Source organism: Dama dama, chromosome 30 (genome assembly GCF_033118175.1).
Source record: "Dama dama isolate Ldn47 chromosome 30, ASM3311817v1, whole genome shotgun sequence".
NCBI lineage: Eukaryota > Metazoa > Chordata > Mammalia > Artiodactyla > Cervidae > Dama > Dama dama.
In genome coordinates this window covers 73797954-73825144 of record NC_083710.1, presented here as the reverse complement: position 1 = coordinate 73825144, position 27191 = coordinate 73797954, and the positions used below count along the sequence as shown (strand labels likewise).

The following is a 27191-nucleotide window of genomic DNA, read 5'->3' as shown; positions in this document are numbered from 1 at the left end:
GTTGATAACAGACACTGTGGATGGACCCAGACCCCAGGAAGAAGAAAGATGATGTACACTCTTTAAATCAGAGAGTAGGACTTGGTAACCTGGTACTTGACTGCTGGTTCTTTTCCTCTATTATTTGTTAAAGGCACATTAGAAGCAAAGTTTTTGGTACTAACATAGGGCTTCCATGGAAAGACCTTGTTGGTTTATGCTTATTATTCTATCAGTTTGGAAATAAAATCTTTAGTAAGTCTAGGCTTAATAAAATCTTAATAGAATTTGAGAATGATTTATTCCACATCTTAATATGATTTCAATCATTTCACGTTGCTTCATGGATGCTTACTAGAATTAATATTTAGATCCACAGTGTAGGGTCAACTTGAATTTAAAAAAGGTATCTATAATCTGGCTTAAGTCTTAACTCTCATTCCTGTTTCTGGAATTTAGAACTTGTCAGTGGCTCTTGGTTGGCCACACAGTGATTAATGTAAAACAACTCTGATGCTTTTCTATGTAAAATGTGTCCTTAACCCACACTGACTAAGGCCTCCTATGGAGTCTAGACTGGCCTTTTTGAAAGCTTTGTGAGCTTGTTTTTTTCCTAAAACATCCTCAACATCTTCCCCATGGTTAGTTCCCTTGCTGTTGTTCATCTCATTAAAGCCAACAAGCCTTCCAGCTGCACTTATTAATGTCCTGCTGTGTGCACTGAGATCGATGCCCTTACAGATGTCCCTACACAAAACCTCTTAGTTTACAAGGAGGACGGTCAGCCAGGAGAGGGGAAGGACCCCCACTAGGCAGAATAAGGGATGCCCAGCTCTCATTCCTGACTCTGAGGAACATGTCTTTACATGGAGCTTGTTAAGAGAGATGCCTGGGAAAAGGTCAGCAGAGTCAGGATTTAGAGGATTTTTATGCAGGATAAGAAATGCTGAATGAAAGCAGAAGTGTCAGCTGGAAGCTTTCACTGAAGTTGGAAAGCTCTCTGTGCCCAGAGCTGGGCAGGCGGTGCCCCGGGGGCCTGCAGGCTGGGCAGGTGTGTGGAGGCTGAGAAGAGGACCCGGTTCTTTTGCTGAAGGAAGAGTAGAAGCACAGGTGTGGAGGGAGAAGGAAGCAGGGCTGTGAGGAGAACAGCAGGCACGTCCTTGCCCGGAGGAGGTAAGTTGTTTGCCAGAGAGAAGCTGTTTGGAAATTCTCACTCTCAGGTCCTGTGTTAGTTTGCTGGGGTTGTGTCCATACAGGCTGCTCTCACAGGAGACCAGAGCCTAAGCACCTTAGAAGTAACAGTTTATTTCTCTCCATTCTAGAGGCTGGGAAAGTCCAAATTCAGGTTGCTGACAGATTCAGCGTCTGGTGAGGGCATGATTCCTGTGTCCTCATGTGGGGAAGGGGTGAGGGAGCCTTGTAGTCCCTTTTATAAGGACACTAATCCCATTCATGCAGGCTCCACCCTCATGACCTGGTCACCTCCCAACTGTCCCATTTCCAGGACCTTCACAGTGGGGATTAGATTTCAGCAAATGAACATTAAGGACACAAATGCCTAATCTGTAGCATGCTGTCATAGATGGGGTGTGGGAGGGTTTAAACAATGGGAATTAATTTTCTCACAGTTCTTGAGGCTAGATGCTCAGGCTCAAGGTGTTGTGGGCAGGTTCAGTTTCTTCTGAGACCTCTGTCCTTGGCTCCTGATGGAATCCTTGCTGTATCCTCATATGGTCTTTCCTCTGTTCACCTGTGTCCTCGAGTCTCTGTGCTTATGTCTTAGTTTCCTCTTTCTAAGGACACTGGTCAGAGTGCATCTGACCCAACCTAATTAAGGGTAACTTAATTACTTCTTTAAAGTCTGTCACTATATTCTAAGGTATTAATGACTACCTTACTGATGACTAACATGTTATGTTAACCTGTTTAATTTGGGGGCAACATGATTGACGTACAGCAGGTCCAGAATGGCAAAGTGAAGAGACTTCAACAGAGTCAGCAGTTGTGAGAGGGAAATGTATGAGGAACTCTGAGCTCTGGACACAAAGAGCTGGGATTCCACATCCACTATGTGGGTTCGGCTTCCACCAAAGTCTGTCTGTAACTTGTGCTTAGTGTTGGGGTGATGAAAGAGCTCTGCAGATGGATGATGGTAACAGCCACACAACCACGTAGATGTACTTAAGACTGTTGAACCATATACCTAAAAATGGTAAACTCCATGTTATATTTTACCACAATAAAAAAAAAGTGCAAAGTGGCATTGATTCTTTCAGAACACAAGAGAGCAAGGCAGCTGACATGTGGCAGGGCCTCCAGTTCTCTAATCTTGACCTCCCTTTCCCACCCTCTCCTGATCATGACTTGGTGAATTTTCCATGGAAAAGTGCCTTGTGGCTTGTCATGAGTTCAGTGACAGGTGTTAATGCTGTGACAGGGATTCCCCACCCCTACCCTCCTGGCATCATGAGGATTTTCCTAGAGATTTGGATAAAAAAGCATTATTTGGGAAAAATTCAAGGCCATCAACTGATAACTTCATTGTAATGAGTTGTATTACTTCAACCATGGCGGAATGTTAGGAAGAAACCATTTTACAACTTTTGAGTTGGTCTTTCTTGGACATGGGCTTCCTGGTAGTTCAGCATTAAATAATCTGCCTACAATGAACCCATCAGACTCAGGTTCTACCCCTTGGTCAGGGTCGGTAAGATCGCCTGGAGAAGGGTGTGCCAATCCATCCAATATTCCTACCTGGAGAATCCCATGGATAGAGGAGTCTAGTGGGCTACAGCCCATGCAGTTGCAAAGTCTGATATGACTGAAGTGACTAAGCACGCACACTATCTTGGACAGAGCAGCCCACTAGGTTTGATTAAAATCTACTTTCAGGGATTGTTGGCAGGTACTTTTATATTAAGGAGAAGCAATTTCACTTTTAAAAGCTTTAGTACTAAGTCTGAAGAGAGATTTACTCAGTCAGAGGTCTTAGGTACAAATATTGAACTCAGACATGTCAAAAGAAAATAATGAATTCTTTTGGACGTAATGAGGTATATGTGTTAACATCCCGGTCTCTTGCTTCTGATCATAGATCCGATGTCCAGAGTGTCCCCTTGTGAATTTTGGATTGACATGTACACACTATTATATTTAAAATACATATTCAACAAGGACCTACTATGTTCTCTATAGCAGGGAACACTGCTCAGTACTCTACAATAACATAAATGGGGAAAGTATTTGAAAAATAATAGATACATGTATAGGTATAACTGAATCACTTTGCTGTACACCTGAAGCTAACACATTGTAAGTCAACTATACTCTAATATAAAATACAAATTTTTTAAAAAATACAAAGAAAAAAAGCCCAAAGTATCCTTTTGAGACTTTTCTTCCTGAATCCAAAGCACATGACCACTTGTGGTTAGGGAGGACTGGAGAAGGGAGCTGACATTTACTGAGTGAATTGGTGGTTTGATTTCTCAGAATATGTGGATGAGTCATCACTGACCTTGTTCTGAGATGAAGAAACTGAGGTTTAGTCACTTGTCATTGTCAGGCTTGTGAGAGGGACTGAGCTGCAGTCTGCTGCCTCCAGACTCTCCACGTGACTCACTCAGCAGGCTGAACTCTGGTCCATGTTCCTGAGATTTGCTCTGTGAGGAGCTTAGGCTCCCAAAGTACCTGCGTGGAACCCCGTCTATGGTCACTGGGGCCCCAGACTTAGCCACTTGCTTCCCTGAAGGAGTTGTAAACCCTGTGAAATGAGACTGGGGCTGAGTCCCTAGGGGTCTGCATTTAAAATGGAGGAGCAGATTGAGGGATTAACAAGGTTGGGCTTCACTGGTGGCTTAGATGGTAGAGAATCTGCCCGCAGTGCAGGAGACCTGGGTTAAATCCCCTGAAGTAGGAAATGGCAACCCACTCCAGTATTCTTACCTGGAAACTTCCATGGACAGAGGAAGTTGGCAAGCTATAGTCCATGAGGTCACAGAGAGTCAGTCATGACTGAATGACTAACTCTTTCACTTTCAAGTGAAAGTGAGGAAAGTGAGGGGGATTGTTGGGCTGCACCCTGCTGGCCTGCTAGGCCTGTGCTTGCCCAGCTAGACTGAAGAAGGAGTGCAGAGTCAACAGCAGAGACAAAAATGGTTTAATGACTAGGGGGAGTTTCCATGTCTGAAGCAAGGACGTAACCAGCACCCCACTGTGTGCGGTGGGCAGCAGGGCAGGACATAGCAGCAGTCTGTGCTCCTAGTGGGGACATAGTCGGGGAGGGAAGATTACTAGTTACAGGGGAATTGACATCAGATTGGCTCTTCTCTTACCATGGAAACCAACAGAGGGTCATGCTCTTCCAGCCTCTTTAATAAGAATAGTAGAGGGTTCTTATCTAAAGCTAGAATAGTCATTAGCTAGGCTCTGGGGCAAGTATGTAGAAAGGTCAGTCATGTGAGTAGGTGTAGGTGAAGCAGGCACCAGGTCAAGCAGGAGATGTACAGAAAGCAAGAGAACAGCCATCTCGGGTAACCTGTTCATACACATGTCTTGGCTATAGAGTATTGGTGTGTCTTCTGAGCTGTTGGATGATTCCTGCTGTGATTTGGATTCTATTCTTTCATTTTCATATTTGGAAGGTGTCCAGTCCTAATGAAAAAAAATACTTGCTTCCTGTGTGGGACTGGGATATTACAGAGACTGATGGAGGCAACGTTAGATTTCTTTTTTTATCTGATACTACTTGGGAAGAAGTGTCTAGAAAGTGTACTCTGGCAAAGGTTACCAAAAATCTGTCAGTTTTTTTGTTGTTAATATATGTCATCTATCATAAATAATCACCTTGAAAACTATCTAAGAAAAATGTACACATTTTATATGACATGAATCTTTCTCTCATTCCCACATAGTAATAAGATAGTGTTTTAGTTCAGTCAAGATTTGGAATATCAGTGTTGCTTAATTGTTTCCCATTATGAAACATGTAAATAATTGTTAAGCTGAGTTTTTGAAAGAAAAAAATAATTTAGCTATTGGTGCCTCTTTCACTGGAATACTTTTTAGAATCTTTTAGCAGAGCAAGATTCAAGTTTGCCGCTGATGAATTTCAGGACCTTGTGAGAATCATTGACTTGTATTAGATTGGTGCAAATGTAATTTTGGTTTCAGACCACGAATTTGAAATCATTATGACAAGGCTCAAACACATCTTAATTAATCAAAATTAAGGGCCATTACAATCAACATCTTTGCAGCCGAGAATGGAGAAGATCTATACAGTCAGCAAAAACAAGGCTGGGAGCTGACTGTGGCTCAGATCATGAACTCCTTATTGCAAAATTCAGACTTAAATTGAAGAAAGTAGGGAAAACCACTAGACCATTCAGATGTGACCTAAATCAAATCCCTTATGATTATACAGTAGAATTGGCAAATAGATTCAATGAATTAGATATGATAGAGTGCCTGTAGAACTATGGACGAAGGATCGTAGCATTGTACAGGAGGCGGTGATCAAAACCATCCCAAAGAAAAAGAAATGCAAAAAGGCAAAATGGTTGTCTGAGGAGGGCTTACAAATAGCTGAGAAAAGAAGAGAAGTGAAAGGCAAAGGAGAAAAGGAAAGATACACCAATCTGAATGCAGAGTTCCAAAGAATAGCAGGAGAGATAAGAAAGCCTTCCTCAGCGATCAATGCAAAGAAATAGAGGAAAACAATAGAATGGGAAAAACTAGAGATCTCCTCAAGAAAATTAGAGATTCCAAAGGAACATTTCATGCAAAGATGGGCACAATAAAGGACAGAAATGGTGCGGACCTAAAAGAAGCAGAATATATTAAGAAGAGGTGGCAAGAATACACAGAAGAACTTTGCCAAAAATATCTTAATGACCCAGATAGCCATGGTGGTGTAATCACTCATCTAGAGCCAGACATCCTGGAGTGTGAAGTCAAATGCACCTTAGGAAGCATCACTGCAAACAAAGGTAGTGGAGGTGATGGAATTACAGTTGAGTTATTTCAAATCCTAAAAGATGATGCTGTTAAAGTACTGCACTCAATATGCCAGCAAATTTGGAAAACTCAGTAGTGGCCACAGGACTGGAAAACATCAGTTTTCATTCCAATCTCAAAGAAGGACAATGCCAAGGAATGTTCAAACTATCACACAATTGTACTTATTTCACACAGTACCAACGTAATGCTCAAATTTCTCCAAGCTAGACTTCCACAGTACATGAACCGAGAACTTCCAGATATTCAAGCTGGATTTAGAAAAGGCAGAGGAAACAGAGATCAAATTGCCAACATCTGTTGGATCACAAAAATAGCAAGAGAAATCCAGAAAACCATCTACTTCTGCTTCATTGACTACACCAAAGCCTTTGACTGTGTGAATCACAACTAACTGTGGAAAATTCTGAAGGAGATGGGAATACCAGACCACCTGATCTACCTCCTGAGAAACCTGCATGCAGGTCAGGAAGCAACAGTTAAAATACGACATGGAACAGTAGACAGGTTCAAAATTGGGAAAAGAGTACATCAAGGCTGTATATTGTCCCCTGCTTATTTAACTTATATGCAGTGTACATCATGTGAAATGCCAGGCTGGATGAAGCAAAAGCTAGAATCAAGATTTCCAGGAGAAATATCAACAACCTCAGATATGCAGATGACACCATCCTAATGGCAGAAAGTGAAGAGGAACTAAAGAGCCACTTGATGAAGGTGAGAGAGGAAAGAGGAAAAAATTGTCTTAAAACTCAACATTCGAAAACCTAAGATCATGACCTGTGGCCCCATCACTTCATGGTAAATAGATGGTGAAACAGTGGAAACAGTGACAGACTTTATTTTCTTGGGCTTCAAAATCACTGTGGATGATGACTGCAGCCATGCAAGTAAAAGACATTTTCTACCTGAAAGAAAAGCTATGATGAACCTAGACAGCATATTAAAAACCAGTGATATCACTTTGCCAATAAAGGCAAATATAGTCAAAGCTATGATTTTGCCAGTAGTCATGTATGGATGTGAAAGTTAGACCATAAAGAAAGTTGAGTGCAAAAGAATTGATGCTTTTGAACTGTGGTGTTGGAGAAGACTCTCGAGAGTCACTTGGACTGCAAGGAGATCCAACCAGTCCATCCTAAAGGAAATGAGTCCTGAATATTCATTGGAAGGACTGACGCTGAAGCTGATGCTCCAGTTCTTTGACCACTTGATATGAAGAGATGACTCATTAGAAAAGATCCTGATGCTGGAAAAGATTGAAGGGAAGAGGAGAAGTGGACGACAGAGGACGAGATGGTTGGATGGCATCACCAACTCAGTGGACATGCATTTGAGCAAGCTCCGGGAGATGGTGAAAGACAGGGAAGCCTGGCATGCTTCAGTCCACAGGGCCACAAAGAGTCAGTCACAACTGAACACCTGAACAGCAACAACAACAAAAACACTCAACACATTTTTGCCAATGAGAAATATGTTTGTTTATTCTTGTAGCATAAAAATCTGTGCTTTAGGATTTGGTGAACTCTTGGAAAACATTGTCTGCCTCCTACCAGTTGTGAAAGCACTTTCCCTGCAAAAAGTTGTCAAGATGCTTGAAGAAGTGGTAATCAGTTGGTGAGGGGTTGTCTGCATATGGCAGATGAAGCAAAACTTCATAGACCAATTTGTTCAATTGTGAAGTATTGGTAATGTGATTCGCAGTTGAGCATTGTCATGGAGAAGACTTGGGCCCTTTCTGTTGATCAGTACTGCAGACATTGCAGTTTTCAGTGCATCTCATCAATTTACTGTGCATATTTCTCAGATATAATGGTTTCACTAGGATTCAGAAAACTGTAGTATATCAGACAGGCAGCAGGCCACCAAACAGTGATCACAATTTTTTTGATGCAAGTTTGGCTTTAGGAAGTGCTTTGGAGCTCTTAGTTCAACCACTGAGCTGGTCATCACCAGCTGTATACAATCCACATTTTGTCGCACGCCCCCATTTGACTGAGAAATGGTTCATTGCTATTGCATAGAATAAGAGAAGATGACACTTCAGAACAATATTCTTGATTTTTGATCAGCTCATGAGGTACCCACTTCTTGAGCTTTTTCATCTTTCCCAGTTTGCTTGAAATGCCAAACAACTGTGGAATGGTCGATGCTGAGTTCTTCCCTAACTTCTTGTGTAGTAGTAAGAGGGTTAGCTTTGATGACTGCTTTCAGTTGGTGGTTGTCAACTTCTGTGGCCAGCCTCTATGCTCCTAATCTTCAAGGTTCTCATCTCCTTTGCAAGACTTCTTGAACCACTACTGTGCTGTACGTTCTTTAGCAGTTCCTAGGTCAAATGGGTTGTTGATATTGTGAGTTGTCTCCACTGCTTTGCAACCCATTTTGAACTCAAATAAGAAACTTGCTTAGATTTGCTTTTTGTCTAACATCATTTCCATAGTTTAAAAAAGTATAAGATAAACAGCAAGTAATAAGTCATTAGCAAAGAAACATAAAGTGAGAAATATGCATTAAAATGATGTTTAACATAACTATATTCATTTAGAATGTATTCTGATATCAAAGGACAAATTTCAGCAATGCAAAAACTGAAGTTAGTTTTGCATCAACTTAAATATTTGTGTTTAATTTGTTTTATTTGGTATTTATAGATCTTTGAGGGCTGTCTTGTCTTTGTCTCATGTTTTCAAATTATGACTTTTCAGTTGCGAGCACCCCGATTAATGTGTTTTTTCATACTGTACCTTTTACATTTGTAGGTGTATTTGCCAAACCTTGAGCAAGAAGATCACAATTCTAGTGACACATCAGTTGCAGTACCTAGAAAATGCAACTCAGATTCTGATACTGAAAGATGTAAGTAATTTCTAGAAGTCTGTGAAGCTTGCTCACACTCAGATGTATTGAAGGCCAGATCCTCCAAGCAGATCACTCTCCTTGAATATGTGGTAAACGCCTCTTCTCCCTCACTTTTATATCCCCTTCTTCTGAGCGCTGGTGATATTCATATCTTTGAGGATGAATCAAAAGACCTATGGAAGTGTCACTACTACACTCTAAGCCACATAAAGCCTAAAGTATATTAAAGTGCTACTGTAGAATCACTGAATTATCACTTCTAGTGAAACTTTTTTAAAGATAATGATGCTATTTTATTTAGAACATTTATTTCCCCTTCCACAAATTAAGTCAAAGTATATTAGTATTTGAAAATTAGAGGTACTAAGACCTGTTTGTACCCATGTGATGCCATGCATAATTTGCCTGAAGGGCATCTTCCATTAGCACCAGAAGCGAGGTTGGGTAGCCGAGCACCTGGATCAGAGATGCCCACTCTGCTGATGTTGCCAGTTGCTGATCTCCTCTCTTCTCATAAGGATGTCAGGCACATTGGATTTAGGGTTGCCCTGCTCCAGTGTTACCTCATCTTAACTTCATTACATCTACAGAGACCCTGTTTCCATTAAATAATGTCATGTTCACAGGTGTCATCTTTAGGGCTTTATCATACCTTTTTAGGGGGACACCATGCAATCCACTGCACCTGACATAATTGAGGGTGGGCTGAAGATTAGCAGTTTTCAGACCTAGTGGTTGTTTGATGCTTCAGTCCTTGGCTGGTTTGCCTCTGTACCTCAGCACCTCCTTTGTTAACCCATGTCTGTTCCAATAGGCCTTAGTCAGATTTCTCACTTATGAGATTAATTTCTGCTCCAAATTAGATTATTAAAATACAGCACCTCTACTTCTCTAGAAGCAGTTCCGTGTCTTAACTCTTTTCCACTCCTCCAGCAATAGGAGTTTCAGATTTCTCAAGCTTGAAAGCAGTTAATTCCATGTACAGAGGGAGTGATAGTAGTATGTAAAACCCCAACATTGATAGTATTAGCCCATCCCTAGATGTTTTGGTATTCTCTGATTGCTTCTTTTGATGACACCATCCCCACATTTAGTACTATCAGAATGATTTGTCCACTGGTGGGCAGTCCTGGATGAGTCGGGGTCTATCCTTCCTGTTTGTCTAGTCCCTTTCTAACAGCAGAGAGCGGATGACTATGCCCTAACCCCTTTGGAATTGTTAGTCCTTGGCTGCTGAGTGAAATTGCTATCTTTATAACACTAGTCATTTCCTTTTGCATCTTACAGATACAAAATGGAAAGTGTTAATCTCATTTTAAAAAGATGCATGACTTTTGCCTCCCAAGTAGAACAAGACACAGTGCATCATGAATAACTAACTCTGCAGTATCAAATGTTGCCCAAAGGCTTCATTGGGTTTCTCCCAGGGGACCACCTCAGGGTGTGGAATGATAGGGTTACCAGCGAGGATGCTGGTCCACCTTCTTTCCACCTGACCTGCCTCAGCCAGACATGTCCTCCTTTGGTTAGTTTTTCATCCTGGGATTTTGCCTAATATTTTGTTTGCCTCTAAGTGAATCAGCCAAGTTTTGATTCATGGAGTCAGAAAATAGTGAAAACATTGCACATTATTTTCTATAACTTTGTAAGAGAGGGAAACTGCAATGTGTCACACATGTTCAAAGAACATTAGATTGGCTGTAGCTTTGGTAGTTGCCTAATTTAGGGAAGCTGGGTTGGCCTCTTATGATTGGTTGTTCTTAATTTTTCTTGGATCTGAGTGCATTGATTGTGGTTTAGGTTTTGGTTTACTGGCATGGGCTTCCAAGACATTAGAGCCACCAGTCTCATGGCCTCCTTGCTTATGAGCTATTTTATAAGGTAGAATATTGAATTTTCAGTTTGGAACTTCCTGAGTATGTGGGATAGTTGTAAAGACCATGAAGACACAGCTCATGGGTTCTCTGTCCAGAGCTGGTTCCTATACATCCTATTCCAGCTGGATACATGATATTATGACAGTGACAGTGGTCAGTGAATGTTTGATGAATGACCCTTACCTATGGAGATATCCTTGTGTCCACCTCTGGGTTAGTTTTAAGTTTCTTTCCTGGAATATCCTTACCAGTTGACTGTTTTTTTTTTTAAATTCTGTTTCTCACACAGGCTTTTCTCAATTCCCATGTTGTCTATAGAGACTTTGCTGATCCTCACACCAACCTCCATGCTTCTTACTTCTGTATGTGCCCAGGGTAACTATATTAATGGCCTACATTTTAACACACAAGCACACATTTCTTTCATATTCCCCAAAACCTAACACAAGTTTTGTCAGAGACAGAATGCTCAGTTCTGTGTTGAGTTGAACTGAACTAGAATTGTCAGCCAGAATTCCATTACTAAGGATCATTTTCTTAGGAAAATTGTAATTTAAGCCCAGTTAAGTTTTCTTGATTAGTATTTAGAGTACATTAATATTTTCAAATGCAAATGCATTCCTCTCAAATTCTTTATTTTAGGGCAGAATGGCGCAAAAGGGAATTTATGCTGAATTTCCAAAACCTGGGATAGATTTCGAAGACATCCTTTTGAAAACGGAGAATGAGAAGGCTGAACTACCTCCAGGTCCAGGAACTCCCACTCTGAGGAAGTGGTCCTCCTCTGAGTCTTCAGTTCCGTCATTACAGTCTTCCAGCCCCTCTTTGGAAGATGCGGCTCCAGAAGACAAAGATGTGAGTTTCTCATCCTGCAACATGCCCTGGTCTGTCTGCTCTTGGTGGCCTCGTGGGCCCTCAGTCTGCTTCTCTCGTGACATCTTTGTTTGTCCCAAAGTAGATCCTAAGTTTCCAAGGTCTTATTCCATGGACTTGGTAGAATTAAATTGCTCCCTGCTTGGGGTTCTTCCTTGGGTGTAGGATGGAGGATCTTATGGCGATCAGTAGCGGGTGCACTGCTATGACTTCCTGAGCGTATGTGGCTCATAATGATATGAAAACTCTTCAATTTGCAGTAGTTATATCCTACTCACTCTGGTGGCCTCCAGCTTCCCTTATACATTCGGAGGTTTAATGTGAAGACCCCCTTAGAGTGAGTCCTTCTGTGACCACACTGACTCAGCTACTTTTCCTATACGTAGGAATGTTCTGGCCCTGCAGGTGAGTAATAGTAGTATTTTGCTCCATCATCAGATGGATTGTGATAGGCCAGAGGTAGCCTGTGCAAAGGACCCATCACTCAGCAGACACTTTGGAGTTAGTTCCCATCTTCCTTTCTCATCCTTCAAGACCGAGAACCATATCTTATCCACCTTCAATCTTCAGTGATCAGGACAGAGCTGAGGACATCCTAGGCTCCTATGACTCTATAATGCATCTTAAGTCCTCCAGACAGAAGCACACTAGATCTTCCTTAAAAACATACACAGGTATTCCTCTATATCCAAATCCTCACTATCCAGACCTAGGAGCCTGGATGATTCTGATAAGTGTTCAGATTAGTCTTCCTCACATCCCTACACTCAGGAATCACTCTCTGAAATTTAGGAACCAAATAAATTCTGATCATATGCTTGTACCCTAAGATCCAAACTCACATTACTCCAATTCTTTATGTGAACTCAGTTTACTGTATTAGGTTAATATTTTGAGGCCCAGGTACGTTTTCCATTCTTGAGTGACACAAATAATCTAGAAGTATACATTAGCTCCATATAATTTTGTGTATTATTTTGGAACAAGCTTCTGCACTTATACTTGAATCAGGTATATTGCACATGTGCTGAGAGTCATGATCAACTTTAAGCAAAGCCCTTCAACAATGAATAACTTAATGCGAAGGATGTTTCTTTGTTTCTAATAGATTCTTAGGAATAGGATGGCTAGATCAGAGGGTCAATGCACACATGGTTTCACTAGATATTCCCACACCCTTCTCTGTAGGAGATGTGCCATCTTGTACTCCTGCAACTGTATGAGATGAATCCGTTTCCCTACAGCTTTGCAATGGATGGCATTGTTGAACTTTTGAAATTTGGGGGTTCATTATTTAAAATTTTATCTCTCATTGCCATTTTCCCCTCCCAGACTGAGAATATACAGGCTATACCATCACTGGAGAGCTGTTCGATAGGAATGGTTGGTTTTAAGATCTACAAAAATTGCTTCAGAGCCGGTGCTCACTGGTTCATCATCGTTTTCCTTATTCTAATAAACGTTGCAGCTCAGGTAAATAACATCATTTATTTTGGTTTGTGCTTTCAGCTTGATACTTATGTGCTATTCATAACATGTTTATTTAATTATTTTTAATATGTATATTAAGAGATATGTTTCCAAGACTTGGCTCATGATGTTGTGGGATCTTGCTAGGTGAATCTGAAATCAGAAAGACAGGCCTGCAGCATGGAACCTTAGGCAGGAGTTGACTCTGCTGTCTTGAGGCAGAATTTCTTCCTCCTCCAGGAATAGGAAGCATTGAGTTTTGCTCTTAAAGCCTTCATCTGACTGTATGAGGCCACCACAGTGTTTAGAGTAATCTCCTCTACTGAAGTTCTAATGATGGATGTGAACCACATCCACAACACGCTTCACAGCAACATCTAGGTGGGTGTTGGGTATTTGGTTGAATCACTGGAGACTGACCTCACCAAACTGACACTGAAAACCAATCATTGCTGTACCTGTCAAGCTTTTTTCCTTGAAAGAATCCCAACATTTGTACTGTTGCATTTTGCTGTCCACTTGGATTTGCATTGAAATACATTATATGTGGAGAGCAAAGTCTTCTAGGGAAAAGAGGATATCTTTTAAAGGTTTTAAAATATAGCATGCCCTTCCCTGACCTGTGGTCATCTGGGATGTGGGGCTTGGCACAGACCTGAACCAGAAGGACCGTCTCTGTGTTCTGGAGTCTTTCCATCCCCCATCCTAGTGAGCAGGGTGTGAGGGTTTAGTAATGTCTGTGTGAGTGACTGTTGTTTCCTGCTCCAGGTCACCTACGCCCTGCAGGATTGGTGGCTTGCAGACTGGTGAGTGATTCCTGGTCTCACCCAAAGTGCTGTGAAATCTACAGGAAGCCTCACTTTTCCACAGTTGGGATGGGGAGGTGGGGTTTGTTCAGTCTCCTCCTCTGACCCTCACGTTGTTTCCCTGAAGAAAAACTAAAGTTCCTGCTGGGGGCATGTGACCCTCCCATGGTCTCTCCCCATGTCTGACCCTCAGGAGCTTCCTCACAGACAATTTTGAGAAACAGAAGTCATGATTGAAATTGAATCTTTATAAGGTAGATGGACACAGGGCATTATGAGCTGGGAATATTTTAGCCAGAAACACATCTCCCATGTTGACAATTTTTTGTGTTTGTCTAAATTCTATCCATAACATACTATTTTTTTCTTTCCCATTCCATAGGGCAAATGAAAGGAGTACCATATATGCCATGGTCTTTGGACAAGGAAACATGATTGTGATGCCTGATCCTGACTGGTACTTAGGAACTTATTCAGGTAAAGTTGAATAATCCACTCTATCTGAAGTGCTTACAATGAGCCTGTGTGAGCAGCTAGGGCTTCCAGGAGTTATTCAGTAAGATCTTAGTGGGTTAAGAGTCTGAGTTGCAGTTTCTCCTTGAATTAATTAGAATAATTATTTTTTAAATCTACTAGAAGAAAGAGATTGAATGAAGTCTCTTAATTTGTTCAGTACTAGATTTTGGAAGTTACACCAGGATTGCATATTGAGAAAATCAGCCACTGGAAATAATGTAGCTATTGTGTATTCTAGTAGGTGCTTTAGCTAAATCTTATCCCCTCATAGCTCGGTTGGTAAAGAGACTGCCTGCAATGCAGGAGACCTGGGTTTGATTCCTGGGTTGGGAAGATCCCCTGGAGCAGGAAATGGCAACCCACTCTAGTATCCTTGCCTGGAAAATCCTATTGACAGAGGAGCCTGGCAGGCTACAGTCTGTGGGGTTACAAGAGTTGGGCACAACTGAGCAACTAGGCACACACATATTGCTATATGGATGGGCAAGGGAATTAGAAACGGATCCTCACTTTGTGATTTAGATTGTTTCAATTCTGTCTAAATAAACCTTGGCTTTTACTGAACTTGGGCGAAATCCTCTGGCAGCACGGGCCCCCAGATAAAAGCATTATTTCTTCTCAGGTATGCAAAGCTCCCCTTCACCATACTGCTCATCTCTTGAGCTTCACAAATTGCTTAAGAGGGAAACCAAGTAGGGGGAATCCAGTGTCTGGGAATTAAGATTCTTTCTCTTTCTTACTTTGAGATCACAATTTTATTGTGTCTGCAACTGTGATTAACTTTGAGGCTTGCCAGACTTATATTAACACAGCTTTCTACTTTCAAAAGAATGCATAGTATATATATAGTACTACACACTTTTTAAAGGAAGTCCCATCTAAAATATTAATATTCCTGTGGGAAACCTTCATACAAGCTTTCTACAGAGTGTGATATCTTTATAAGAACCCACTCATTGAAATTTGGTGTTTATTACATTGATCCGTTGCTAATAAACAAATCCATTCGTTGTTTATCTTCTGAATTGGTGGACTGTGGGGACTTAGAGAAGTAAGGAAGGGATTCTATTATGCATTCATATAGGATGGTGGGATAAGACAAATACCCATAGATGGAATCCAGGAATTTGAGTAACTTTCAGAGCTGAAGTCATATGTCAGCTGAAGGAGAAAAAAAAGTACTTGATGGAATACTTCTTACAGAAGTCATGTCCACTCTAGCATTGTGAATTCAAGAGATTTAAGAAGGGCAATTAAAAAAAAAAACTTATATACTTTTAATTTTGGCTGCACTGAGTCCTCATTGCTTTGTGCAGGCTTCCTCTAGTAGCACGAGCAGGAGCTACTCTTAGTTTCAGTTTTGGGCTTCCAATTGCAGTGGCGTCTCTTGTTGCAGAGCACAGGCTCTAGGCTCATAGGCTTCAGTAGTCAGTACACAGGCCCAGTAGTTGTGACTTGCAGGCCCAAGAGCATGCGGGCTCAGTAGCTGTAGCACAAGGGTAGTTACTCTGTGGCATGTGTAATCTTCCCAGTCCAGGGAGTAAACCCATATCCCTTGCATTAGCAGGGGAATTTTTATCCACTACACTACCAGGGAAGTACTAGAAGGGCTATTTTAATTTCTATATGCTGAGGGGGATGCATGTATACCTGTGGCTGACTCATGTTGATGTATGGCAAAAGCCATCACAATGTTGTAATAAATCCTCCAATTAAAATTACTTAAATATATAAAACCACAAATTAAAAAAAAATTATATGCATAGGGGGCACTCATTTATGTCACTAAATAAAATATGTTTAAAAGATTATGTTCATTTCCAAATGCTTCATGTTTCTATTAAACACTTAGAGATTAGTTGCTTGTTTAGGTTAATTATGTCATGCTAAAATATAATTTGTATTTTCTTGCAATTATTTGTGAGATTTTCTGCTTGCAACTTAATGCAATATTTTCACAGTCTTTGCAGCTATTTAGGCATGGAGATAGCTATTTTACACATTTCCAAGGAAATGGTAAATCATTTCTCCTGCTCCCTGTTAATTCAAGTTGGTACTAAAGCATTCCCCAATTTTAGATTGTGGGACATGTAATTTGTAAGATTTGAAATAGAAGCAAAGGAAGATCAACTACTTTTATTGATATAATTTTCTTTCTTCTGAGTTTTTATTAAAACTTGTAATTGTATTAGGAAAGCCTAGAATGAAATTGTAGTTTATACCTGATCTTTTCCCCATGTGGTTTCTATTTAATGAGAAAACATAGTAATTTTTATATTCTTCCTTATAAATTAAACTCTTACAGGATCCATTGTATATATACTCATCTATTTTATATATGAATTTGCATATAAATTGTATTTATAGAATACAACATATAATATCTTTATAAAGTGCCTGACATGCTTTAGCATCATGGAAGCAAAGGCAGAGACCTAATGCTCTGAGTGATGTTTCTTGTTTCAGGTTTAATGGTAGCTACCGGCCTTTTCAGCATCACGAGATCTCTATTGTTAATCTACGTCCTTGTTAATTCTTCACAAACTTTGCACAATGAAATGTTGGAGTCTATTTTGAAAGCTCCGGTATTGTTCTTTGATAGAAATCCAATAGGTAAGTCAGACATCAAACTTATTAGCAAACATGTCTTGTTAATGCATTTAGTACCTGATTACATTTGATGTTTGAAATTGGAGGAGATTCTTGGAAGAAAATCACTGTGCATGTTGATCCATCTTCTACAAAAAGCTTTCCTGATGTCTTCTTCTACCAGGGAAAATCTGAATATAGAAGCGTATAAACTTTTATTCCAGTTCATGTATATGTGGAAAGATAAATAAATGTTCACTTTGCAGAGGCATATGAAACACACTACAGTTGATGCAAACATAAATCAGTGTTGACTGGTTGCTAAAACGTTGGCTGTGTTACCTAGCATTAAGGTAGGTTGTTCATTAGGAAGGACCTTCTTACAATGAATCTCTACCTGAGACAGGCTGTGTGTTACTATCTTTCATTTCCCATCCATTTCTGGGATCACAGAATTCTGACATGTGCCTATACTTTGAGGTTTACCTAAAATGGTAATGAAAACTTAATGAAAATGCAAGATTGGTGAATGTAAACATCCTCTTCAATGAAATTAACTCTGTAGTTTTACAGTGGACATTTGGTGACTTATACGAGGCTAACTTCAATAACTCTAAGTGGGCTTCCCTGGTGGCTCAGACAGTAAAGAATCTGCATGTGATGTGAGAGACTCAAGTTCGATCCCTGAGTCAGTAAGATCTCCTGGATAAGGGAATGGCAACCCACTCTAGTATTCTTGCCTGGAGAATCCCATGGACAGAGGAGCTTGGTGGACTATGGTCCATGGGATTGCAAAGAGTCAGATGTGACTGAGTAATAACTCTGTAAGAGGCTAACTTCACTGGATCCACAGGAACCTTCTGCAAACTGGTAGTTTCCCCATGTATTTATAAATTGAAGATAAATAGATGTTGATGAACTCTGTAATGATCAGAATTAATCTTTCCAATAATTGTGTCCCCTGACTGATGTGTAGCAAGATGGTCACTGAGTAGATTCTAGGTCTTATAATCTCTCCTCATGAAGAAACAATTTTAAATAATAATTTTTTATATTTGTTTTATGTTTTTGTATAAGAGTCCATTGGTACAGAAGGCTTCCCATCTTAAAAAGAAAGTTGGAAAGCCTCTAGGTTTATGGTGTTTTATGAGTAAATCCTATTTGAGCACTCTCCACCCCACCCGGCACTTTGCATTTTGTTATAGATTTTATGTGAAATGTGGCCCATGTTTACAATGGGTGTATAATCTAACTGTGAACTCAAGACTAATAAACCTGAAAAGTAGTTAGACTACCAAATAGATTATACTATGATGTGTTCTGAGAAATACCCAGACTCCAGTCAGAATCTGGAAGTATGTTCTTCATTTTCAAAAAGTCTCAGGATGTCTTTAAATATGAGAATTGCTTATGTCTTTGCTAAAAGCATGTGGTCTTATTTTAGGTCCCAGTGGGTTGCAGGGTCTCCTCAGTCCTCAGCACTAAAAGTAAAAATGGAGGAACAGAGGTTGGAGGCAGGTGCTGGGCGACAGCAAAATGTATCAGCTGAAAGCAGAGTATTAAAATTTTTTTTAAAAAATATCATAGTTGGATGGGTGGGCTGGAGTGTGTTTTAAATAATCTTCAGTTCAGTTCAGTTCAGTCACTCAGTCATGTACGACTCTTTGTGAACCCATGAATCACAGCATGCCAGGCCTCCCTGTCCATCACCAACTCCCGGAGTTTACTCAAACTCATGTCCATTGAGTCGGTGATGCCATCCAGCCATCTCATCCTCTGTCGTCCCCTTCTCCTCCTGCCCCCAATCTCTCCCATCATCAGGGTCTTTTCCAATAAGTCAACTCTTCGCATGAGGTGGCCAAAGTACTGGAGTTTCAGCTTCAGCATCAGTCCTTCCAATGAACACCCAGGAATGATCTCCTTTAGGATGGATCTCCTTGCAGTCCAAGGGACTCACAAGAGACTTCTCCACCACAACAGTTCAAAAGCATTGATTTTTCGGCACTCAGCTTTCTTCACAGTCTAACTCTCACATCCATACGTGACCACTGGAAAAACCATAGCCTTGACTAGACGGACCTTTGTTGGCAAAGTAATGTCTCTGCTTTTTAATATGCTACCTAGGTTGGTCATAACTTTCCTTCCAAGGAGTAAGCATCTTAATTTCGTGGCTGCAATCACCATCTGCAGTGATTTTGGAGCCCCAAACAAATAAAGTCTGACACTGTTTCCACTGTTTCCCCATCTATTTGCCATGAAGTGATGGGACTAGATGCCATGATCTTAGTTTTCTGAATGTTGAGCTTTAAGCCAACTTTTTCACTCTCCTCTTTCACTTTCATCAAGAGGCTCTTTAGTTCTTCATTTTCTGCCGTAAGGGTGGTGTCATCTGCATATCTGAGGTTATTGATATTTCTCCTGATAATCTTGATTCCAGCTTGTGCTTCATCCAGCCCAGTCTTTCTCATGATGTACTCTGCATATAAGTTAAATAAGCAGGGTGACAACATACAGACTTGACATCCTCCTTTTCCTATTTGGAACCAGTCTGTTGTTCCATGTCCAGTTCTAACTGTTGCTTCCTGACCTGCATACGGGTTTCTCAAGAGGCAGATCAGGTGGTCTGGTATTCCCATATCTTTCAGAATTTTCCACAGTTTATTGTGATCCACACTCAAAGGCTTTGGCATAGTCAATAAAGCAGAAATAGATGTTTTTCTGGAACTCTCTTGCTTTTTTGATGATCCAGCGGATGTTGGCAGTTCGATCTCTGGTTCCTCTGCCTTTTCTAAAACCAGCTTGAACATCTGGAAGTTCATGATTCATGTATTGCTGAAGCCTGGCTTGGAGAATTTTGAGCATTACTTTACTAGCATGTGAGATGAGTGCAGTTGTGCAGTAGTTTGAGCATTAAGTAACCCCAAAGGACATTGCAATGCTTAGAACCAGTTAAACCATTGGTGTTCAAAATATTAGATCTGGATTGTCAAGAAAAATTGTGTTTACGCTGTGTGTTTTGTTTAAAATAACCCTGTTTATATCACAGGAAACTGTATTCAATATTTTATAATAAACTATAAGGTAAAAGAACAAATAAAAACATAACAGAAGTCTCTTATCTTCATAAAAAAGGTTCTGTAAAATGACTAAAGTAATTTTTGTTATTTAAAAGGTACTTAGCAATTTGAAGTTTTAACTTTAAAGAAATCTGTCTTTTCCCTGACTAGTTTTGGTAAGCAGGTCTCTTGTTACACCTGTGATGACTGTTCTAGTCCAGGCTTTTGGGTTTCTAGTGGCAGAATCTACCCAGGTTAGTTCAGAGGAGGAGGGCTTGATCAAAAGAAAATGGGTGTCTCATGGAGCTGGAGGGATGCTGACTGTCCTGTACCTGTACCTGTGGATGGGAGCCGGGGTCCTCCTGGGAGCCAGGGGCTTGTGCATGTTCTCAAGTCCCCTTGCCTCTCACCTTTTCTGGGTATGGTGGGTCTGATCCACTTTCCTGCTTCTCTCCTGGCAGGAGAACTACTTCTTCGTCATTCCTGAGACAGGAGATCTGCATGACTTGGTGGCTAATCTTGGATTAGGACTCCCTGGGCACTTTTGATCATTTAGCCATTGCCAGTGATGTGGAGGGTTCCTGAGAGGCCAACACCATTATTCCAAGTCTGTCCACTAAAGATAAAGGCATTCTAGGGAGTGGTAGATTACCAGGAGCTACATTTGTCAACAAGAGTCTCAGGGAGGAGAAAAGGGCTAAGGCTGGGATCTGAACAGATGTGGTGGGGACTGAGGACCTGCTTAGTGGGTGAATAGAAAAGAGAGGAGGGCCCCCCATCAGAATAAGGATATGGGATCAGGAGTGATGGAAGGGAGGTAAAGTGGGTTCCTGTCTTCCGTCTCTTCTCTCCTTATTATTCCTAAAAACATGGTATAATATTATTTGATAAAGAAAGGAGGTTGTAAGTGAAATTATTTTAAATGACAAGTTAAGGCCTGTTGATAATTATGTGAAATCAAGAGAAGTCAAAAGTGCATAAAAAGTTTCCATGCTGGCAATTTGGGCAGAGGTCTAAGGCAGAGCTTGTGAAGTTGGGTATGGGTAGTTGGGATATGCTAGATGTAAGATGTTCTGTAGGGCAGCCAAGAAAGTTTAGAAAGAGTATGCTATTTCTAAATTCTCTTTCTAATAGGAAAAAATTATCAAGGCACCATCCTTAGGAAAAAATAAGAGGCAGCAAGGGGTTTTGCAGGAAGTTACCCTGAAAAGTGGGGTTTCCATGCCTCCTCTCTCTGGCGGGTGAAGATCTCAGGATGGCTCGACAGCAGCACCCAGCCCATGATAAAATATTATTGCATCACCCTGAGCAAGGTTGGACCTTGTCTCCTCCATCACTGAAAGTCTGATTTATGAAAGAATTTGAACATTTCTGTTAGCTGCAGAACCCTTTCTTCAAAGGCCGACTATGTGAAAGTCCAGATGTTTGTAAGAGGTTCTGTTTAGGATGCGCTGGTCAGTGAGAGAGATGGATGGGGTGTCTTGTCCTTCACTTCCTTTTCTGCCTCATTCTCCAGGGAACCTCTGTTTAATCTCAGATGCCTCACAAGACAAAGTTTGGAAATGACTATCCCTGGTGACCTTTCATGTCCCTTAAAACTCTAAAATCCCATAAGGACAATATGAACAAAACCTGTCACAAGTAGGGTACTTCATAATTTAGAAGATATCTGCATAATCATATTTTTTATTCTGTGAATGTTATCATTTCCCTTTTACAGAAAAGGGGTTTGCCTCTCAGTGGAGGTTGACTGAGTTGCCTAAGGCCTCTTGCTGCTGAGGGTCAAAGGAGGACCAGAACTTGGTGGTTCTTCTACTGATGGTTTCCTAATTCTCTTGCTCTTTCAATTTCTTTTTTTTTTTTTTTTCCTAACAGCAAAGATAAAGAGACTGTGGAGCTCCCAGCCTTCTACAGCTCCTACTCCTTTTCTTAGTCTAGTCGGTGAATTAGTTTATGTAGAATGATGCAGGAAGTCCCCCGAATTACCTCCCACCTCCAGGCTCCACTGAACACTTATCCATTGGGCCAGTTTTGCCCCTTCCCCTTACACTGTACCTGGAAGTACAGATGTGTTTTCTTTGCCCCTTTGGAGGGACTCTGATCTTTTTTTTTCAATAGGCTGCTTAGATGTAGATCCCATTTCTTACCAGGACAGTGGGTCTTTTATTGTTCTTCCCACCCCTCCATACTCCACTGGACTCAGAGCCTGGCCTCAACCCAGCACTGCTGGCTTCTGACTCTGCAGGGCTGTCAAACCAACAGATGATTCTTATCAAAGGAATTAGGTTCTAGAACCATAGGTGAAGCTAATTGTGGGTGTATATAAAGAAGGTCACAACACTGGAGTGTTCAAATAACATATCTTCTCTTACTTACCCTCAAGATCAAGTGTGGCCTGATATGGCATCTTTTTGACTGGAGCCTAGTACCACTTTTGTGGTAAAGAATGGGGCTCAAAAAGACATATACTATGTCATGGGTGAACCTCAAAAATATTACACTGGGTGAAAAAAGTCAGACTCAGAGACCACAAATTGTACAATTCTGTTAGTATGTTATGTCCTGAAAAGGCAAATTTATAGAGAAAGTAGATTAGTGTTTGCCTGATCTACAAGTGGGAACAGGGTATTACTATGGCATGAGGGGATCTAATTGGGGGCATAAAAATATCTTAAAACTTATTTTTGGTGGTGGTTGCATCACTCAATAAGGTTACAAAAATCCATTGAATTGTACATTTGAAATGGGCAAATTTTATGAGATGTAAAATATACCTTAATAAAAATATACTTTGGTATTTTATAATATATAAATATACCTTTTTGTTGTTGTTTAAAAAATAATAAGGCAGCCCAGACTAGAAATAGGGACTTCCAAGTTTTAAGTTACAGTTGGTTATAAGTAAGCAGGGTATGAGTCAAATGTAAGAAGTTACTGATTCCACCTTAGATTCTGGACTCAGTTCTTAAAATGTGATTATTGTGAATTTGTACTTTGACATTCAGAATACAAGTTTAGTGTTGTCTTTCATGATATTTTGTCTTGTGGAAAAGGTAGAAAATTGTGAACCAGAGCAGTTAGGAGGAACCTGATTTTTTCTTGGATACCATGGCCATTCAGTGGGGGTACCTCCCTCCCCCTCCACTCTTTCCTCCACTCTTTTTCTGCTTTCCTCTCTTTCACCCCGCCCCCCCAATTTTCCCGTCTTTCTCTTGTTCTCCCCTCCCTACTTTACCTTTTTTTTTAAAATTAGATGCTCAGTTGTTACCCTCTATCCTGTGTTGTTTCCAAACACAGCATCCTCAAACACACACAGTTCACATTGCCAGCCCGCTTGGATCGAGAGGAGGAATGCCACTGGCTCCTTTCAGGCCTTCATTAGTCAGTTCAGTCACTCAGTCCTGTCCGACTCTTTGCGTCCCCATGGATGGCAGCTTGCCAGGGCTCTCTGTCCATCACCAACTCCCTGAGTTTACTCCAACTCATGTCCGTTGAGTCGGTGATGCCATTCAACCATCTCATCCTCTGTCGTCCCCTTGTCCTCCTGCCTTCAATCTACCTTCAATCCTCAGGGCGGCCAGGTCCGCAGGGCCCCCCTGGGGCTGCCGGGTGTCCAGCAAGGGGCCCTGCCTCTGCCCTCAGACCGTCACACGGGGTTCAACCCTCCCCCCTCCACCCCCGAGTCTCCTCAGCTGCAGAGACACGAACTGGCAGAAACACAGGCCCACCTCCAGGTGGCCAGGGGCCCCCGCAGCCTCCTCCCACTGGGGGAAGTGCCCTTGGGCGAAGCAGCAGGCGTAGCTGGAGGCGAACCGCAGGATGGCCTCCTGGAACGCGGCCTCGCCTTCGGGGGCGCCCAGGAAGGCCCACTTGCAGTCGCCCAGCAGCACATACACGAAGCAGAGTTTGTTCTTGGTCTCGCAGCCCGTGAGCACCGAGTGCAGCGCCAGCAGCAGGTTGGCCTCCCCGATGCGGCACTCCAGCTCCCGCAGGGTCCTCTTGGAAGACCTTCGGAACCAGCACAGGGTGTTGACGCTTAAGATCATGAAAAACGGGCCGAAAAATACATTGGCGCTGATCACGAGGAGCCGCTGAGCTTGCTGGTTTTGCCAGGCCCCAAAGATGAAGGGTAAGGACAGCGAGGCGCACCCCCGGCCCTGCGTTCGGCCCCCGCCCTCTACAGCAGGAAGGCCCTGCTGACCCTGGACTGCATCAACAGGGACAGCCTGCCCTCGTGGAAGGTGGGCAGCTTCAGCACACTGGCGGTGCCGGACCCTCTGAAGGAGGTGCTGGAGGACCCCGAGCTGTACAAGCAAGCTGTGGGCATCCTGAAAGGCGTGCGCTCGCCCCGCTGCTTCCTGCGTTATCTGGGCTGCAGGGTCATCCTTGCCATAGTCCTGATTCTCCTCTCCGCAGCCTCGCTGTTCTTACCCTGCCCACCCTGCCCGCTCCCCACGCCCGTCCTCAGAAGAGGCCTGGGAGCAGCCGGGGCGCTTCTGCCCCAGACAGAAGGACTTCTGCAGCCAGCGCTTTCTGAGATATCTCTGCTAAATCTGGTCACTGTGGGCTCAGGACGACTGGTCACGCACGACCTCGCAGAAACAGGCCGGGCAGTGTCCCCGCACGCCTGCCCAAAGGGGTGCGGAACAGACAGGGTGCCCGGGGTGGGGCGGGGGCCCTACTTACCTTTTTGCACAGTACACAGTTGTTGAAGAAAGATGAGACTATCTTGAAAAAATTCAAATTGTACATAAAACATTATAGTCTTGTTTCAGACTTGTTGTTCAGGTTGTTTTCTACTTCTGACCTGACAAATATGCAACATTCAAACCTTTGATTCATTTATGAACTACTGGAGACACATTCCTAGAAGTGGAATTTCTGGGTCAGAAAGGATGTGCTCTTAGAGCCGCTTACAAATATTGCTCGGTTTTCCCCCCAAATCTACCAGTGCAGTGCAGGTGGGAGTCATGTGGATTTTCATTATACACACCTCCCAAATGTGATCTGGCCTCCAAAATTTGCCATCATTGTTGGCTTTGTAATTGACTTTATCCTGTGCAGGATAGGGGAGGTGGGGATACAAATTTATCCCAGTACCTGAGGTATTGATGTAGTCTTGGGCACAAATCATTAACTGAGCCTGGCCGTCAAAGTCCAGTCAAGAGTCCATGGCCAAGATGGGGAACCGTACCTGATGAGGGATTACTGAGGCACCAAGGAGTAGTTGCTGCAAAGGGTCTGATTCACTTCTTTCAAGGAGTTGAAAGGCTGTCATATCAAGAGAAAGTAGATTCACTTTGTGTGCTTATAAGGGCAGAAAAAGTGACACAGGTTGGTGTTTCAGAAAAGCAAGATTCAGTTTAATGTAAGAAAGCCCCATCTAACATAACAGTCTGAAAATAGATTGGGTACCCCTGTTCATGTGAGTCTTCCTTCCCTCTACATCCCTGGAGATATTCCAGCAGGGGCCATGTGGATGAAGAGTCAAGGTGTGCCTATGAAGGAAATTTATCATAAGGATTTTTATTTGAAGACCTTTAAAAAAACTTCAATACGACAAGGTCATGAACTTGAAATCACAGCTCTGGTTACAATAGTGTATCCCAAAGCCCAATGAAATATTCTGTAAATACCATTTATTCTCTTAATGTCTGTTAGTGCAAGGTAGTAGCTATTAAACTTTCTAATCTCACATTTTCTATACTCCATGCATTGGTGAATAAGACTTTAGTCTTTTGACCATCTTTCACAGTTGGTCCAAACTTTGATTTTTTTTTATTTTAATCAAAAAGTTGATCAAAAACGTTGACAGTTTTTGTAGTCACTCTGTGGAGAGATGGTTTTTCTCATTGCTTTTGTTTTCCTTGTATTTTACATATTTGTTAACCCTGGGTCTCTCAGACCATAAGACTCGTACATCTGGTGAAAGGTAAAGGGGTGGTTTTCATGTAATTTTCATCCTTGAGTAGCCTTTTCATATTAAAAAATAATCTAGCACTGCTTCCGGCACTTTCTAAGACCAATCATGCTTGTAGTGTTTCTGAATCCTGCTACGTTTAACTTTGCATTTTTTCCAGCAAGAAAATCGCAACCATTTGAACTATACCTTTAACATTTCTTGACATGTGTTTTCCTTATTTCCATATTGCTATTTTACGAAGTAAAAAAAAAAAAATGACTAGGGAAGCTGCAAAATCAATAAGAATATGTGGGGAAATTGTCCATCTGATTTTAATGTTTCTAAAACTGAATTGATTAAATAATAGTCCAATCTCTTGCCCCTGGACCATAAAGAAGTCTGAGTGCCAAAGAACTGATGATTTCAAATTGTGGTGCTGGAGAAGACTCTTGAGAGTCCCTTGGAAAACAAGGAGATCAAGCCTCAAACCAGTCAATTCTAAAGGAAATCAATTCTGAGTATTCATTGGAAGGACTGATGCTGAAGCTGAAGCTCCAGTACTTTGGCCACATGATGTAAAGAGCCAACTTACTGGAATAGACCCGGATGCTGGGAAAGATTGAGGGCAGGTGGGGAAGGGAATGATAGAGGATGAGATGTTTGGATGGCATAATCAACTCAATGGAAATGAGTTTGAACAAGCTCTGGGAGGTGCTGAAGGGCAGGGAAACTGGCGTGCTACAGTCCACAGCGTTGCAAAGAGTCAGACAGGGCAGAGCAACTGAATAACTACTTGCCCCTCAAAGCATGATCTGGGAAGCCACCATCAACTGGCCACTTAATAAGAAATGCAGACTCTCTAGTTCCCCACTAACATTCCTGAATCAGAATCTGCATTTTATTAATAACAAGTGGACCTTCCCACAGTACCTGGTAGACTTTCCCAGGTGACACGATGCTGCAGAACCTGGGGGAATAGTTATTCTTTCACCTTGGTGATTTGGATACCTGTTAATTCTCGTGGCATTATGACTTGGTTCGTTTACCTGCATGAGCCAATTTAATCCTGAGATTCACCCTCTAAAGCAGGCATTCATAGAGGCTCAGAAAAGTTGCTACTTGGACATATAAAGGTATCACTAAAAGACAGTTTCTGAAGTCTGTATTTCCTAAGTCTGAGACAGGAAAGTTGAGGCTCAGCTTCTAATGCTGGCCTGGCCAAGAGTGATAGCCTTCAGTGGCCTGT

The 27191-nt window shown here is 41.7% G+C and overlaps 1 protein-coding gene across 3 annotated transcripts in view; it reads left to right on the top strand.

Annotated features, from left to right (window-relative positions):
- LOC133049146 (ATP-binding cassette sub-family C member 4-like) overlaps nt 1-27191 on the top strand; it is a 150071-nt gene that overhangs the window by 57121 nt on the left and 65759 nt on the right. For 2 of the 3 annotated variants that reach the window (XM_061133054.1, XM_061133053.1), the window contains exons 14-19: nt 8757-8853; nt 11376-11588; nt 12939-13079; nt 13845-13882; nt 14265-14359; nt 16865-17011. In XM_061133054.1, coding sequence (XP_060989037.1) covers nt 8757-8853; nt 11376-11588; nt 12939-13079; nt 13845-13882; nt 14265-14359; nt 16865-17011 — 731 coding nt within the window. The remainder of the gene's footprint in view (nt 1-8756; nt 8854-11375; nt 11589-12938; nt 13080-13844; nt 13883-14264; nt 14360-16864; nt 17012-27191) is intronic. The other variant, XM_061133055.1, reaches the window with a different exon arrangement.